The sequence below is a fragment of the Poecilia reticulata genome, linkage group LG17 (assembly GCF_000633615.1).
Source record: "Poecilia reticulata strain Guanapo linkage group LG17, Guppy_female_1.0+MT, whole genome shotgun sequence".
NCBI classification, from domain to species: domain Eukaryota; kingdom Metazoa; phylum Chordata; class Actinopteri; order Cyprinodontiformes; family Poeciliidae; genus Poecilia; species Poecilia reticulata.
In genome coordinates, this window is record NC_024347.1 from 832,799 (window position 1) to 850,994 (window position 18,196).

The 18,196-nt window shown below is 38.7% G+C and overlaps 1 protein-coding gene across 4 annotated transcripts; it reads right to left on the reverse strand.

Annotated features, from left to right (window-relative positions):
* Positions 1–354: 354 nt before the first annotated feature.
* On the reverse strand, positions 355–17,563 carry LOC103478861 (CTD small phosphatase-like protein). Of its 4 annotated transcripts, none has more exons than XM_008432946.2 (9): positions 17,243–17,563; positions 16,688–16,972; positions 8,608–8,756; positions 8,400–8,432; positions 5,574–5,675; positions 4,134–4,190; positions 3,710–3,802; positions 2,663–2,848; positions 355–2,222 (listed from the first exon to the last, which is right to left on the reverse strand). In XM_008432946.2, the coding sequence occupies exons 2-9, from the start codon at positions 16,761–16,763 to the stop codon at positions 2,097–2,099; spliced, it is 822 nt and encodes a 273-aa protein (XP_008431168.1). In that variant the 5' UTR covers positions 16,764–16,972; positions 17,243–17,563; the 3' UTR covers positions 355–2,096. The 4 variants fall into 4 exon arrangements, with proteins under 4 accessions (XP_008431168.1, XP_008431167.1, XP_008431166.1 ...); XM_008432945.2 differs by having other exon boundaries at positions 17,088–17,563; XM_008432944.2 differs by having other exon boundaries at positions 16,688–17,563.
* Between the last annotated feature and the right edge of the window lie 633 nt (positions 17,564–18,196).

Consider the following 18,196-nt stretch of genomic DNA (forward strand, 5'->3'; position numbering starts at 1 on the left):
TAATGACCTGAACACTCACTACCGACAAAACACAGAGATCAGATGATCAAGTTTTCCCTTTTCCTGAAAGAGCAGCGACCTTGAAAATTGGGGGAAAAAACAAAACAGGAACTTATGAAGTAGTGTAGCCATCTCATAAAATACCCATTAATGAATCCCAGCATCATCAGAGCCCAAACGGCTTCGGCTGAGTCGCACGTGATCTACATGTGCAGCTCGGCTTCAAGACTCGGTAATAAAAACACCAGACGCAACAGCAACCTTGTAAAATGTAACATTGGAATCGAGGAGGAAGAATTGCTTTTGTGTCTCCGTAGGCAGTAAGGCGTCAATGCCAAAAGATTTTAGGTTCTTCACAGTCCCCCCCTTTTTTTTTTTTCCCTTTCATTTTTTTTTTCAGTTTCATTCCCCTGGTAGTGTTTCATTTCAACCTGGACCAGGACTGAAGATCCCCTCCCCTCAGTGTGGCATCCTTTTCACAGTCTGCCTCGATGAAAACTGGTATACATGGCGATGTAGTCGACCTGTTCACTGGAATCACCCGTGCTGCAACATTCAAAACTGTTCCAGCACTTTAAAATCCGATTTAAAAAAAAATAAAAAGGTTGTCTTTCATCAAATCGTGTCGCAGTCATACCTCCACTGCCGAGATTTGTCAAGTGCTCTTAGAAACGACTAACATATTGGGACAGGAAAGAACAAGAAAACAAGAAGAAAAAAAAAAAAGGTTATTGCCATCGTAGCTAATGTTGCAGCATTCGGTTTTGCTGGGCTCCTCTCAAACATAGGCACTGAGGTGAAGAAGTGTTTTTTTTTTTCTCTTTAAAAAGAAAAAGTCTGGGAAGATAAACATCAAATATGGTCTTTGCTGGTTTTTACACCAGGGCTGGATAAGGMCAGGCCACGATCGCTCGTAAATCAGGATGAAAGTGTGATTTTTAAACAAACTTTTCCTAAAGCTCCTTGAGTCCGACAAAAAAATAAAAAAAATAAAAAATAAAAAAAGAACATGGCACTTGGACCATTTTGCTGCAATAACCCCCAGACTCTTTCAGACAAAAAACAAAAATGCACATAAAAGAGTTAGCCATCGGATAAACATGACAGATCATCTCAACACACAAAAAATTAACTATAATGCTATATTTAGTAATGGTCTACTCAAATTCTGGCAAAGATATGAAGCGTGTTGAAACGCATTTCCTCATTTTGGCAAATAATAAAATGCAATATGGGAAATAATGTGAGAGAGAAATGAACGAATGGCACAGTTTATCTGAGCTTTCAGATCAAATGATGAAAAAAAAAAAAGAAAAAAGAAAAACAGCTTGCAGGTGGAGGGTTGATGTTCTGCAAGTGTTCTCCTAAAACAAAAAGAGCTAGCTCTACAAATAATAAAAGTTGAAAGAAAAAGTCACATCTATATAATGGCACAAGCATACAGAAAAAAAATACTACGAGAAATACCCAGCTGATGATCGAAAAAAAAAAAAACAGCAAAGTACAACCTTAGATAAAGATGCTTTTGTGTCCACTTTAAAGCATATTCTGCCATGTAGAAAACGACTCCCCATATAAACGACATTCATACAAGGCACTTCATTCAGTAAGAAAAGAGTCACAGTCCTTTCTACTACCAGAAACTGCCTGCATAGCAACAATATGAGGACAAAATAGTTTCCAGGCTTTTGTGTGGTACCACAAAAAGAGTCTAAAGATGGAAAGTTGATTTTTTTTCTCTTTTTTTTGTCTTTTGCTTTTGGTTTTAAAAATTAGCACTTTACTGAATAGTAAAAGTCTGCGATTTGAAAATAAAGACCAGAGTTCGTTCCTCTTAGTATTTTGTCCTCCGCTCTGTCCGCTTTCTGTGAGACACAGTGGTCCTGGGGTAATAAAGGGTTTTAAGTTTGTTTTTCTGATGGCACTCGGAAGGCAGCCAGTCATCAGGAGGAGAGACAGAAAGGGAGAGGGAGAGAGAGGGTTTCCACAGTGACGCGTTGCCGTAGAGTCGTTGTCCAGGGGCCGGAGACGACGGGCCGGAGAAAGGGACAGAGAGYGACCGACAGAGAGGAGGAAGCGGAGGGTGGCGTGTCCTGCTACCTGCTCCGGAAGTTTTGCAGGACCCCGTAAACCTCGTCTTCTTTGCTGAGTCCCTCGAAAAAAGGCAGCAGATCCAGGAGTTCTGTGTCATTCATGTCGTCAAACCAGGACTGAACTGGGACCTGGGCGGACAAGGAGCGACATCAACACTCGGCTTGATTCAAAGGACTCATTCTAGTAATTCTCAGAACTTCACAGAATAGTTGGATTTAGATTACACAGAGGTGGACTACAGTTACTATCAAAATACCTATGAAAAACATTGAATTTTGTTATTGCAATGTAACAAAATGCAGAAATGATTTCCAAAGGGACTGCAAGGTTTCCCCCCAGAAAACTTGCTAAGCCCGGTGCGTGGGGCGCTAGGGCAGGACCATTTTGTTTTTGAGTTAAAAAATGTTTAATAATAACAATAAACTAAAACAAACAATTCTAAGCTTGGTGGGGGCACAAGTAAAGCCTGGTGGCCCGTCAGGCTCATAATACACTGAGGGAATCCCTTGGACTGTTTGGTGTTTTCTGATGTAACCCAAGTAGAAACAGATCACAAACAAGAACTTACAGCATTTTCTGGATGGAAAATATAGGACGCGGGTGAATTGTCGACAATAATAACGTTGTTGAGCTCCCGCCCCAGCCGACTGAGGTCTTTGACGTAGTTCCCTCTGTGAAACACGCAGGACTCTCTGAAGAGCCGCGCTCGAAAAACGCCCCACTGGTCCAGCAGGTCGGCCACAGGGTCTGCATACTGTCCAAACACACACACACACGATGGCGAATATCAATACACACGTTTTCTTTGTGTTTTAATGTGGGGCACAGATATGTTTCAAGCCACAATTCTAAGCAGAACAACTAAATGCAAAACTATTGTTACAAAAAAAAAAAGCATGGTATCCTCAATTAATTATTAAGCAAGGAAGACGTCAGCAAACTACTCTAGTTCACAAAAAGCGCTGTGGTTCCTAGCCTTTTACTCAGCATGTAAAACGGCTCTTAAAGCAATAATTACTACAGATGCACTGATCCGATATTAATATCTGTATTGGGTATGTCTACAATCTGTAAGGACTGATCTATTTAGTTTAATTCTATGCTTTATTTGACATTAATTTTAGAATAACCAATTTCACTTTCTGAACCATTTAGAAGAAGGTTTGTTGCAGGTTTTCATTTTCTTTCATATTTACTCTACATTGGCTGTTCTACTCCTAATTACACTGAACAAATTAAAGTTGTTTTTACATGTTTCACCAAGCCTGTAGTTTTTGTGCAGTTATCAATGAAATTTGTTATTTAGCACATTTATGTGTCTTTTTTTTTTCTAAATCAATGTTTTAAGTCAATGCAGCTCAGATATTGTTATTCGCAGTGAAAAAGTGGATCGGTGCATCCCTAATAATTACAGGCATGTTACTTGATTATCTCTTAAGAAAACTTACCGATTTATTATTGGAAAAGATACATAAAGGAAAAAAAATAAAAAAATAAAAAGGACGACAACAAATCAAACAATATGAGAAGACCAAAAGAGCACAACAACAAAATGAAGTGTCACTAGTTAGTAGACAAAACAGAGAAATAAAAAAATAAAATTAATCCCCCAAACCTTAGCGAGACTGGCTGTGAAGAGCACACATTCGAACAACTCTCCCATCTTCTGGAGGAACTCGTCCACATGGGGCCTTTTCAGCACGTACACCTGAACCAGAACCAAAGACGTCCCATTAAAAACCAACTCCTTCATTTCCACCATGTGGTATTTTCACGTAGTTCAGCTACAGGCATCGACGTTAGCACAAGTACTTCCCACGTCACCTCGCTCTCCGCCCATTGGCCGACACCCAGTGCAAGTAATCATGAATAGGCCAACCAGGATACACACAGCCTATCCTGGATTACTTGAACTGGATACCAGTCAGTCTCTGCAGGGTCTTCACACAGGAAACAAACAGAAACTCCCCACCAATCCCCCAGCTCTTCTAAGAGTCACTCGTCTGCCTCACAGAAATGTTTTTGGGTGTGTACAATACCTGATGAACGGTACCATCGATCTCCACCGGTACAATAAAATCAGCGTTACTGATGGGCTGCGGACACAAACAGAACGCATGAGGATCACAGTACCGCAACCGAACAGCAGAGGTCCTGCTTGCAGCAGTTTTGGACAAAACGTCCTAGCAGATGGTTTGACTGATGAGTTGCTCTTCTCTCTATAACCTGCGTGGTAATTCAGCAGCCCAGACAATGAAGCAGTTATTTTAGGACTAACTAGACAGCRGGAGGAAAGCCTGCTGGTAAAACAATGTAAATGGGAGCAGAGTTACTCACAGAAAACGCCACAATTATAACAAACAGAACTAAAGGTGCAGAGCCTGACACGGCTTCTCTACACGTTTACTCAAACCAAACAGACTGCATGGTTTCTGCAGGTGTTAAGACGTTTTAAAAACTTTTATGAATGAGATTTAAGACCTGTATCATGACAGAAATTTAAGAAAAGAAAATGAAATATTTTGACCAGCTTTTTTTTTGCACAAAATCCACATAACATCCCATTGATTAGCAACAGAGGTGAGTCGGTGGCAAAGACGACTGTTGTCCAGTGAACTGGCCATACATTTATATTCCCACATTACAGCATAAAAAAAGGAAAAACCAGCTACATTTTGTTCTGTCTCATGTCACAGAACAAAATGAAGATGTGGGAATGAGATCCCAAACATTTGGTTGACAGACGAGTTCTGCGAAAAAATAAACTACACAGAACACACAAGATTAAATAGTCCTGCCATGACAAGATTTAAAACATGTGATTAACATATTTAAGGTCAATGTATATTTTATGATGAATTTAGGATTTTTTTAAGGATGCAGACACCCTGGAATAAACGAAACTTTAATTTGCAGTTCATTTTTGGAAGAACTTTGATTAATGGCACAAAGGAAGATCACTGATTTTGACCTGCCGATTCCGATTTTGTCTGATACCAATTTCTCTTTTCTTTTTTTTTTTTTTGTTGCCTGATTAAGTTGCTACATATAGCAACTAAGTCTCCAAGTTGGCAACAGTAGGGTGACTATATTTCACTTCATGCAAATAAAGTTTTTCCATTGAGGTTTTGCAAAACAATCCAATATTAATATGGCCACAAAGTACCACCTCATCCCAGCACCAAAATGTTATTTTAGTTTTTTCTTTTTGAAAAATGTAAAATTATCAGAAATTATTGCTTCCATTAAGCAAATTTAGTTTCGAAATTGAACAATTATATGAAAACGCAGCTAGTAGCCGATTATCAGACCTTTCTGGAGGAAGGTAAAATTGGTGATCACCAATCTCCCAAAATTAAAAGAAATTGTGGCAATTTATCGGTGCATCTGTACTTAAAACAAATACTGCTAAAGGAGAAAGAACAGACATTTACTGGTGACAAATGAACAGAGCAACAACAACTTTAGTCCCTTCTTACCTTAAATGAGCTGTGCACGAGTGTTTCATCCAAGTCTATCACCACACACTTTCTACCATAGTCAGATATTTTCATCTCTGGTAGGAGGTATTTGGCTGGCGGCTGCAGAGAGGAAGAAGCARATGATGTCAGATCTCCAGAGAGAAACTTGGCATTAAGTTTGGCGTCCTGCAGGAGAAGCTCCTAAACATATTGTGTTAGGAAACCGAGKTAAGCCAATTCCAGAATTATGCATGAAACTAGGTCAAAGCTTTAAAACGACAAACGCGTCAATCCCTCGTTAGTGGGAATTTTCCTGCTACTCTCAAACACTCCAGCACATCCAAAGTATTTGATGAGATGCAATCAAACGTCTGACTGAAGGGCAGACTTTCAGGTTTGTTTAAAGGGATCAGAGATCCGATTGTTCCAGATGTTCTTGGCGTAGATCTTTGYTCTCAGACTGCAGGTTTTCCAGAGTTTCTAAAAGTAAAATGACAGCCAGGTCTTTTAATTATCAGGCTCCCAGTTTTAGCCCATGATGCAGACACACCGTCGACTTTTAAGATCAGGCTTAAAACTTTGTTCCTTTAACAGGGAAACTACTTTCTTCCTCTTAAAGGGGAGTTTTTCCTCTCCACTGTCGCTGCATACATTTACTGAGGATTATCACACTATTATATTATTAAATAGAGCAAAGGTTCCAATGAGGMTTGTTGGTCAGATTAAAATACYCTTTTGAAAATAACGAAAATGACTTTAAGCATAATTTTCTGTATTTAAAATGTTTTTTATTGACTAAATGTAATATTCCAATCTTAAATATTGTGATTTCATCAACTGTTAGAGGAAATTCACCACGATTAACAGAAAAAGTATTGAAAACGATGTGTGTGATTAATCTTAAATAATGTGTTTCACCCTTTGGTTARTTACTGAAATGAGCTGTGTGTGAATAACATTCTAATTTATTAAACCGTGTACTTTTATATGCAGATCACTGCCAGCATATATTTTAGCAAACTGATGTAAATTTGAAAGAAAGATCATCTTTAATTTAGTTCGTCTCCGTTGGCGGGTTTGGAAAGCATAAACTGAGCTCCGATGTGTTGGAAAAGGTGTTGCTGTGCACTAAGAGTAGCAGATCCAACAGCCACACACACGTTGCATCACATCTTATAGTATTGGCCGTGCTTCAACTCTAGTAGCAGGAAATCGTCTCCCACTTTACAAATCATTAGCGACAGCTAAGCTAGGCTGGATTACATTTGTCTGGAAGAGCMGAACTAAAATATCAATGAAGAGACGACAGATTTTATTACAGACTCAGAGTCCAATTTACATTAGTTGTTTATGTGACACTTTTGTGTTTTTCCCCCATTATAAGAGGTTGTGGGGGGCTATACGTTTRTCAGGAGATACTAGTAAACCCAACCTACAWAGGAAATGTGCCTCTGTGTYGTACGAGAGTAGCAGAGCCTCGCTGATGAATRATCTGATTTAGCCGGAMACAGCTAAGCAGATCAGAGCTTTGACTAAAGGGATCAATTAGTTTTACCCCAAGTGAGCTCACAAGCCAATGAATGAAGTGTTTGATTAATTTTTTTCACTTAATTTATTAGTAGCATGACAAGGCACCTCATAAAAATGGACGTTTCTCAACAGGTGTGTTAACTTATTAGTGGACTACGCATCATTCATGCAGGTCAAGTGTCTTGCAAAAAGAACTAATTTCAATACTGCTACAATTCATAAAATTTAACAGGATTTTATAAGACAGGCCAACAAACTAGTGCAGAMTTGTGACGTGAAACAAAAATAAAACATGCTTTACAACCTTTCTGACCACAGTCTCAATGAYGCAGCATGCATTTGCATTAAATTTTCATGACTGTTTATAATTTTTTTTCCACTTCACAATTATGCACTACTTTGTGTTCAACTATTGCAATAAATCTGAGGTAATAAATAAAATTTGTTTTTAAAAAGTTTGAACATTTAAAGTAGGGCTGAAACGATTAATCAACTAAATGTGATTTATCGTTATTGAAATAATGGTAGGCGAATTTAGCAATCGAGTAATCATTAAAAGGAGCATACAGTCATAAGAAGGCCAACTGGTGGAAGAGCAACAGCAATTAAACCAATACTACAAAATATATTTAGCATTAAATATAAAAAATGATCTGCGATTATATTCCAGTGAAGGCTCAAGTAGTTTTAGCTTCAGCTCAAATTCTGTAAAGGAAAAAAAAAATCGTAATAACCACTTTTTGCTATCCAATAATCGATCTGTTTACAAATAAAAATTGTCAACATTACACTGTATTGATGTCAAGTCAGGCAGAAAAGGCTGAGCTGATCACACGCTGATTTAGCTGCAGATGCATCCTCTGTTACAAGTAATCAAACGATCACTAAAGAAATGCTATGTTTTAGCATTTTAAGCAACAACATGTTTGTTTTCTTATTTATTATTTGCATTTTATTGTACTTATATTGTATAAAAAGGATCAGGTGGCTAAATAAAAAAAAAAGAAAAGCGAAATAAGCAGAAAGTGCTGATTTGCTTATTCAATTAATCGCCTAATTGATTAATTGTCAAAACAATCAATTATCATTAGTTGCAGCCCTAATTTAAAAAAGGGACATGAACGCTTTTGCAAGTGCTCAACGGTTTTGTGTAATAGGTGCATCCATCACACACATCCTGTGATATAATCAGCTGAAAATAAAGTGAAGCAAACGAAGCGGATTTAAAGCTCTGTGAGGAGCCCACACAGAGAGGCTGCACCAGCCCACCGGCCTGCATGCAAGGAAGGAAAATAAAATATGCATGATACATACACTAGGGACAGGGATGACCTCGACCTGGTCACACTACAACACAAGAGAAAACAACACACAAACAAAATCCACGGTAAGGATTAGAAGAACACACACAAACACAACAGATAAAGGTCACAGAATCAAACACTAACAAAGACGCTATTCACAAAAGATGAAGTAGTCCTGCAGAGTAAGATCTGTCCGACGCAGCCTGGGTCTGTCCTACCTTGGGAGGCGATCCGTTCTCCTCAACAGGTGGAGGCAGAGTGCTGTTGGTGGCTGGTGGCTCCGCATTGTAGTTGCGAAAGCAACAAAAGAGTGTGGAGAATATGCTTCGGTTCCTCTGCTTCTTCAGGCCGCTGTTCGACTGGGATGCTGTCGAAAAAGATCAGGCGCAGGAGAGGAGGGTGAACATGTAGAAACGCTAACAGATATGTCGACCACAGACAGGCAGCAGGCGGGAAATTACAGATCCGCCCGTCAGGCTTTTCCTAAACAATACCGATTTTCAGTTTAAAGTATCCGAAAGCCGACTGGCCCGTTACGACTGAAAGGTCAAAGGTCCTGCACGCGCCTTGATACAGAGAGTGACTTCAAACTGAAAAGGACTTGCACAGTTTTCACCATTTATTCACCAAACATATCCCTAAACAARGATAAAATGATTAATCAAATTAATCGTGACGAATGGATTATTGAAATAATGGTTGTCTGATTTAATATTTAATTGATTARCTGGAAAGAATATTTTAGTGCATTACTAATATTTTATGAAAAATGGATGAAGCGGTCAAATGAAAAATCAGCAAAATGTGCCCAAAACGTTTTTATCCGATTAATCGTCAGAAAAATCGATTACTAAAACAATCCTTACCTGCAGCCCTGTCAACCTAATCTTTATCTGCTTTTCATTAAACTCAAAACAAAATGTATCAAACTACATGCGGGCTGGTTRATGCATTTATATTTGGGTATATATTTTTGGGTTTTGTTAATAAACAAAATCCAAAAAAAGAGGAGAAAACAGATTTTTCAATATTTGACCTGTAGATCACAAACCATAGACGATTAAGTAAAAAAATTAAAAAAAACATTTWAAAAAAGTGGCCCTCAAACTGGGGCATCTCTACTAAAAAGTATTTAGATTTAATAATTCCTGTCAAAAGCACAGACTGATGRGATAACTGGTTTGTTCAACAGCGCTGAGGCCATTGAACAAACTAAACAATAGATTGAACGGTGCGACCACAGTGCATTCGGGTTGAATTTGGAGACGACCTCTGGAAGAACAACTGATCAGAAAATAACTCTGCTGGCTGGATGACCTCATCACTCAAACGCTGTGACAGTTCAGAGCGCGCTCTACTCCAATTGCAAATCGCCTCTCATTCCTGAACTACGAAGCATGGACTAAATCAGACGCAGAGTCTTTATTAATAGGGACGACTCAGAAGCTGCACAATCCTCCTAACCCAACCCCCCCTTGAAGTGGCGTCCATCGCCCGATTGGACAAGATCCTTCTTTTTTTCTTTTTTTTTTTAAATTCACGATAGTTTCCCCTCCTGTTTGAGCTGGCAGGTGAGTGACGGAAGCAGCCTGAACAYGCAGAGAGGAAGAGGGAGGTTCCCAGACCCCACAGAGCCTATACATGGCTGCATTCCTCTCCAGCCATTAACCCCCCGCCTCCCCCCAGCAGAATGCAGCCAGACGCCAGCGCACAGCGAAAATCTTTACGTCAAATCTTTTGGCATCTTAATATTGCGACGCTTTGGATTTATAACCTTAAACGAATACAGGAAGCGCATCAGTCCCAAAAGAAGAAAGGTTTCATTCTGGTAACCATAATGTCCCCTGAGGTGATTTTTCACAGCTGTGTTTGGGGGAATAAAATACTCCTGCAGATTACGGCAGCATGTCGGAGTTACTTGTAATGCCGACTGCTGTGTCGTTTCCTACAGCTTTGACCGACGTTAATTACAGTCTTTTGAGCAAAGACATGCTGGGTATTTAGGCCATCTGATCAGTGGCTTACGTTCCTTCGCTAAAACAGAAAGATGGACTCAACAAGGATACAAAGTGCTGCAAAAAACTGTTGCTCTCCTACAGATTTCTGGTTTCCCCCCCCCTTTCCTTTTATTGTCTCACTTCAAACCTAACATTTTATTTTCTGAAGTGACTTTCAGATGATGATTTTCAAAAAAAAATCTAATTTTTTAAACATTACAATGTTTAAAAATAGCAACACAAAGAAGAATAAATAATTTTTCCAATCTGGAGACATTTTGCTCTTAGGAATGCCAAAACTCACTTAGTCATAGATGACATGACTTTGTGAAGAGAAAAAATTAAAAATTGTCATCATTAAAGATACAGTGTTTAAGTTCTATTTTTAGGATTTAAAACAAAGAAACATAAAGGAAAAAATGTTTTTAAAGCTCCGATTCCAACCTAATAATAAAACATATAAAAACATACGTACTACTGGTACTTTTTTTTGTCATCCTTTGTGGAAATTCTGTGCAATATTGAAAGAAAAACAATTGAAAAACAGTTAAAATCCTGCATTTATTATCTGTATTTAACCAGATTGGCTAAAACCAGTCAAAGTTATTGACAGCCACAGTGGAAGGTCCAAAGAGCCACTTTGATAGACGCCTCTTCTAAACTGATCTAAACAAACCTTTACTTTTTCCAAAAAGAGGTGATATGAAGCCCTTATTGGTGATCGTTGGCTTTAGTATAAATATGTCATATCACTGTGATCTTTTTGAAAAGTAAACATCCTAGGGGCAGTAGAAGCTAGGAAGGTAGTCAGATGTAAACTGCGTTAATCCGCCTCATCAGCCCAGATCATTTCTAAACCACAAGACCTGTGAGGTTCAGGAGCGGAGCGTCGTCGATGCTGTTGCACAACAGGAAGTCTGACACAAAGCTTGTCAGATCGCTGCTCTGCTATCTAATGACCTGATGCAACTGGCAGGTTCAACCAACATRACTTCACACAGATGAACAAAATAGTCCCAAATTTAAGAGTTTGTTAGGAATTACAGACTGAGAGCACTTTGCTAACTTTCAACTCTACTGATATGAAGAATTATAGTTTGGCTGAAAATATTCATTTTCTGACAAACATCAGTACCAGGATGTATTTTGCTTATTAAGCTTACAGTGATGCTACACATTTCCAAAAAGGGTGAAGGAAATATTACTGATAACTTCCAGAATCTAATGTAAAATGAAGTCAAGTTTACCGTTTATGATATTTAAATTGGTTTTATAGTCTGGAACAGTGAAGGGTAAAATCTAAAGTAGAATAAACTTTTGGAAAGACAAGGTAATCAAACGGCCTGRGTTTTCTTTTAAACTAGAAATACAATCACCAGCAACAAGGTTTGTATTTATCCAACTGGACTTTGTCTCAGCTCTCCGACTCTGCAAAGTAAARCCAGACCAGTGAGGCAGCTGTCACCTTCCAGTGAATCACCAGTATAGAATTCATTCACCCACAGCCCATCAGAACCAGACAGGATGACTGGATCACAATGCAAGTGTATGCATCATCATTTTTTAATAGGAAGATACGTCCTAAACAACGCTAAACAAACAAACAAACAAAATAACAAAAAGCACAGTGACTTTGTTCTTATTGTTAGGAGCCATCAGACCCCTACTCWCTAAAGTTGGGCGATATGAATGTAAAATTTTAATCACCATATTTTGCAGTATTTATTGCAATAAACAGTGACAGTAAAAAGGTTTTTACAACTTCTTTACAATCTTTTTTCAGGCAACKTTCAGGCTTTTCATCTCACTGCTGTCAAAAAATACACAAAAACACAAATGCTGCTAAAAAAAATTTAAAAACAGGCTTCTTCAGGACAGTCGATAAATGTGACTTATTACCAAATTACGCCCTGTGACTGTATTTTATCAGATTTTCACATTTATTGATTCTCTCCTTGAAACAAAAGTGGAGAAAATGGTAAAATAATAATTCAGATAGTTTGGGGGCTTTTCAAAATGTTATTCATTGGAATTTACTATTTTCATGATGAATCTAAATATTCAAGGTTTCTCCAAGAAAACTTGCTCAGGCTGGTGGTTGGGCGCTAAGGCAATCATTCATCCAGCCGCCCGTTGTGTTTTTGAGTTAAAAAATGTTTAAAGTTGACAGGAAATTTGAATATATCAATTGATAATTATGTGTTGTTGAAAGATTGGAAGATTAATATCTGAACACCAACTATAAAGTCTTAAAAATGCTAACATTTTTAAAAAACTTTAAAAAAAAAAAAAAAGAAGCAATGCTTAGCCTGGTGGCCTGCCTGGCTTATAATACACTGAGGGAAACCCTGAAATACCTTTTACAATTTTTCCTTTTCACAATAAAGATAAATCTCCKATTCCTATTACTCACGTGAAATTTAGGTCAACATTCCTGCAAGGCAAAGGAAAACAAAACAAAAATAGAAAACCAACCAATTTCTCCGTGATTTTACCATTATTCAGTAGGTTAGGTGTACACAGGTCACACATGTAAGGTTATTAAGAAAACTGGTTAGTTTTTGTGCCAGTTGCAACAATGGAAGACCACCATTTACATTCATAAAAGCAGCAACCAAGCACCACATTGGATAAACAAATCTCCTGTATATGGTGACAGTCCTTTAAAAACAACTGTGAAATATTTATTGTTGTATCAAAATTATTATAGCCCTCCAAACACTGGCTTTTGCAGAACATAAAGTGCAAACAAAACAAAACCTGTTAATTTATTATCCTATTTCCAGGGAGAGAAGACTGAAAGACTCGCTGACTAAATGAATAGGCAGGAATCGCTTTACGTTGTGTCACGACTCAACTCTCTCCAGCTTTACAGACTCTTAGTTGAGTGCCATTTTCAAACAGCATTGCAATGAACCACCAGTGTGAATTTAAAGCGTCTGTCTGTGTGTACTGCCATGGCTCCTGCAGTTTGTCCCATTGAACTCCTGTTTCAGATCCACGCAATGTCACTTTGTAACTAAATACTTAACCAGCGCCTTATAGCTCATTTCCCTTAAAAGTTGTATCATATTTTTAACAAATTATTTAAATATGTAAATCTCACATCTAATTTGATCAATTTTATAAGATTTAACTTGCACCCTTTTATGATTCGTTGTGTTTTTCCCCCCCATCTGACAGTTATATATATATATAGACAATGACACCTGATCAAACCAAAATACCTTGATGATCTTTAGCTGGTCAAACTTTAGACCACATTTCTTTACAGCAGACCKTCAGTAACAGATTATAGAAAAACTAAAGAAAATTTGATAAACATATAGGCAGTACAAAACTATGTGTTAAGAAAATAAACAGCGATCAGATTTACTAGTTATTCCTAAAATAATATTTTTACCAAGATTTTTTCTCTTTGGTTTGCTCCAACAGTAAGAAGTTAGAAAACATTATTTCAAATTGTCAGAGAGCAAAACAACTTTTGTAAGTTATGCATTTAACTGCTTAGCACCTTGAGAGGAAAACAAAAACTTTCAAAAATATTTTTATGTTTATTGTTGAATAAGTTTTAAAGTTTAATAGAATTTCCTTGGAAAATGCCAAAATCTCATAATATTGTCTTTGAAATCGCTACTTCATATATTAGTAAAATAACTGCATTAAGCTGAGCAGTAACCTCAAGTTGCAAGGCTATTTATCACTGCATTATAAAGTGAGATACAGTGGTATTGTCTAAGGCTAAGCTAAATCCCACTTGCWATGTTAATCTCCTTAAAGTCCCACATACCTCCCATCATCATCTCTGATGATGCCCACACAAGTCTCGGTCACAGAGACTCCATCTCAGTTACCRCACCATGTATCTGCACCCTGTGAGGAAAATACGCTGTTGTGCTTCAAATAACTTCAGTTCTCGCATTACTAACGATCTGATAAGCAACATAGTAACACGAGCGGCTGACCCGCTCCTCACCAACCTGGTCGGAGCAAAGTACGTATATCAAGAGCATCACTGAGGATCATTGTTGGGTGGCACGGACTAAAAATAATACATTTGCTTTGCATAAAGTATGAAAGGGCCAAGTTAGATGGCTGTACAGTTCACTGGATGATGGGATAGTTCTGACAAAATTAMTGGTAATAAGACTTCTTAGGGAACAAGAGTAAATTTGAAGATTGTTGCATGTCAGGATATAATTAAGAGTCATGCTTTATGGACAAAAAGCCAATGAAATTCAACTTCAGAGTTCATACAACATGTCTATATTTATCCAGTCTCAAGTCTTCTCATTTTAAGTCAGTTTTTGTAGGCCGGTCACCATTTTCCTCTAGTATAAACATTTAATAAATRTTTAGATTTCTATTTTCTCCATCYTCAGAAAAGTATTATGTTCAAACGCTTGTATGTCAAGCATTTGCAAAAACTGAGGGTTTGTGTCTTTAAATGAAGCAATTGCCCTYCCATTTAAAGGGYACCGTATTTTCCACACTATAAGGCGCACCTAAAAACCTTCRATTTCCTCARAAGCCGACAGTRTGCCTTACAATCTGGTGCGCCTTTTATATGGACCAATATTGAGTCACAACAAGTCTAGCAACTACGGTAAGCAGCCGCCGACTTCATTTTCGCCCGTAGAAGMAGCAGCAAGCGGTACATTCTGGGATAGTTGTCAGAACGCTGGTTTGTTAATAAAGTTTGACTGACCCATCTACCTACCRACCTGATAATCAGGTTGTCTGCAGGTCATTTAGGTCCACGTTCTCCACGAACATGCTGTACGCAAACGGAGAAGGGTCACCATCGTCCGGCCACGCCCCGGCCCAGTCGCGGAAGGCTCTCCTCGCCGACCCGAGCTGGACTGTTTTGTTGACATTCTTTATGTCAACAAAGTAGCTTTAGATATTCATCCGGGGTGCTTCGACTAGGACTACCAAGGGACCAGCCCCTATACATTTAAAGCCGGGGGCGAGGGAAGAAAGACGGAGACTGCGGCGGCAGCGTGTCGGTTGGTCTGTGTTACCCAGAAAGCAGTTGGGCACAATATTGCAACACCAACACCGTGAGTGAAACAATGACTGGGGCAGCCTACTATAGAAAGTACTCGGGTACCACTTCTTTATTATTACACATTCACATTTGTAGAATCACGTCCCATATAGGTTCAATACGGGACGCGTGGCAACCCTAACTGTAGTGTCTATTCTCTGCGCCTTATAATGCGGTGCTCCTTATGTATGAAAAAAGTTTTAAAATAGGCCATTCATTGAAGGTGTGCCTTATAATCCGGTGCGCCTTATAGTGCGGAAAACACGGTAAATGGGAGGGCAATTACCTTCCTAATTGCACAATTAATTGAGCTATTAATCGAGATCCTCCAATGGTTGCAAAATAGACATTTTATTGAGTTTTGCAAAACGTCCTAATGTCTTCTTTTTCTCCATCATTCTTGATCTTTAGCATTTCATTTATTGATCGGAAAGGCCACCCAAACTTAGTTGACYGTTTTCCTAAGGACTGCACAGTTTGTAATCCAAGGAAAAATAAATAAATTTATAAACAATTCACCATGCCGTCTCCTTTATCAAATTCAATTCACAAAGGTGCTACAAAGCAGGTGCTGTTGGGTGACATCCATGCAAACTAAAACTGCTTCTAAGTTTCAATCTATTCAGCAAATAAAACAAATAAGAAAATAAAACAAACAAGAATTTTCTGTATTTGATGTTCAAATCACAGACGGATAAAAATCGGCCAATTCCGACCTCTCGCTGATTGATTGGTGCATCTCTAATTTCAGGCACCATGCTAAAAACAAACTCCAGACTTATCATCACCAGGACGCAGCGTCAGCTGACTCTACTGTAGTAACTTCCAAGAATCACCTTCCCTCATTTACATTACAGATCCGCTCTCAGATAATGTGGTCCAATTTTAAAAAGTAGCCTGATGCACTTAGATAAGATGCTTATTAATCAATCACTGCTACATAGCTTTTGTTGTATTACACCGCAAAAGCGCAGTATTCTGTTTAACGCGGACCGCTATTCGAATTTTGACAAACTTTAAAAGTACAAAAAGCACACCTGAGCGCTCATATTACCCCAAGCAAGCACTAAAAGTAACGCTAAGCTAACTTCCCCAAGGGTGGCTAACTTAACCTGTTGCAAACATTACAAGAATTACAGTGCAGCCGTTTTGATAGGACTGTCAGAGGTCGGTGACTCCAGAACAACCAGCAAGCGCAAATAAAAGTAGTTAGCCTCCTAGCATTACTACCCTTAGATGAGTTCTCCTTACCTTTTTCTTGGTTAAAAGAGATTATTTCCTCCTCCTTCGGRTTGGAAACTTGGGTTATTATGGACATGTGGTCCATTGAGGCGGGTGTTTATCCTTGGTTCGTTTTGCAACAATGTTATTCGTGGTAACGCGCTTGCTTCGTCTGCTAGCTCCACTAAGCTAGCAGTTGACGCCGAGGGCGAGCAGCTTGGCCACAAAGCCAGGAAACCGTCTGAGGCGAAGCGTTGTGGCAGCGGTGGGAGCCAGCCAGCTAGCACGGTGCTGTTTGGAGGCTGTCATCTATGGCTGTCCGAAAAAAAAAATCGTTTTGAGCTAGTGCTTATAAGCAGCTTCGGCAATGTCTCTGTCTAAAAAAAAAAAAAAAGAAGAAGAAGAAGAAACAGGAAAACTAAAAACCGACCTTAAACTACAAACTAAGTAAAGTGGGGAAGCAGCTTTGGGGTTAGCCAGTTAGCTCCGAATATCCAATGCGAGGCCGTCCGTGTCTGGAACAGCGCTAAAAACACTCCGAAGCTCCTTCTGCCCGTCCAAAAAAAACAAACATGAATTACTCACAAGTGGCTCGGCGTCTTAAAAGGGAGACATGCACTTTTTAAGCAGCGTTTCACATCTGGTGGCCCGACATTCCCTGTGCAACATGGAGGCTTTATGTATTTTGAGTTCCATCTGAAGCGGGGGCGTTCGAGTGGGAGGGGGCGGTTTGTTTCTGTGATGGATTCTCTCCAGCAGGCAGGCAGGCGGGCGGGCGGCTCAACTCGCTGCACTACGTTGCTCAATCCGTGCAGCTGGCTGGACGCTGCTTATCCCTCCTGTACTGTCAAACGCAACAAATTACGAAATGCGAATGACATGCATTTAATAAAATAAACTCAAATACAATATATTTTAACTGCAAAAACTAAAAACACGATGCAGACAGTGCGTGCAGCAAATCCAACATTACACATTGAGCATCTAGTTTAGTTATGTTCGGTAARGTTTGGTGCGTGTTTTGCCAACGTTTAAGGACTTCTGGAAAACCTGGAGCGCCATCTAGTGTTTAAATCAGTGAAATGCATTTAGGATGTTTTTGTAGGCTACTAAAACACTTGCTAGGTGTTGCAACAGAACTYAAATTTTACTTTTTACTGTTTCGTGATTCAAAAATCACAAACCTCGATGTGTTTGAGGACAGTACTGAACCATCAGCATCGTGGAAACCAAGTAACATGGGGAAAGAGTCGATAATAGTTAATAAATAGTTAATGAAGCCTAACAAGACATAGCTGTTCATTTAAACTGATAAAACAGAGAAGAAGACAATTAATCAGAAAATACCCTCGAAATTCACATCTTAAATAAACTAATTAAATTTCTGTCTTTTGATTTTGATCCATATTTTTTTTCCATTTACATATASTGGGTGTACTGGTTCCAGAATGTATATTTATTACTTAGATCCCATAAATAAATCATTAAACAGGCTTGTCAATAACATGAGACACATATGGGCAAGGGGTCTACTTCTAA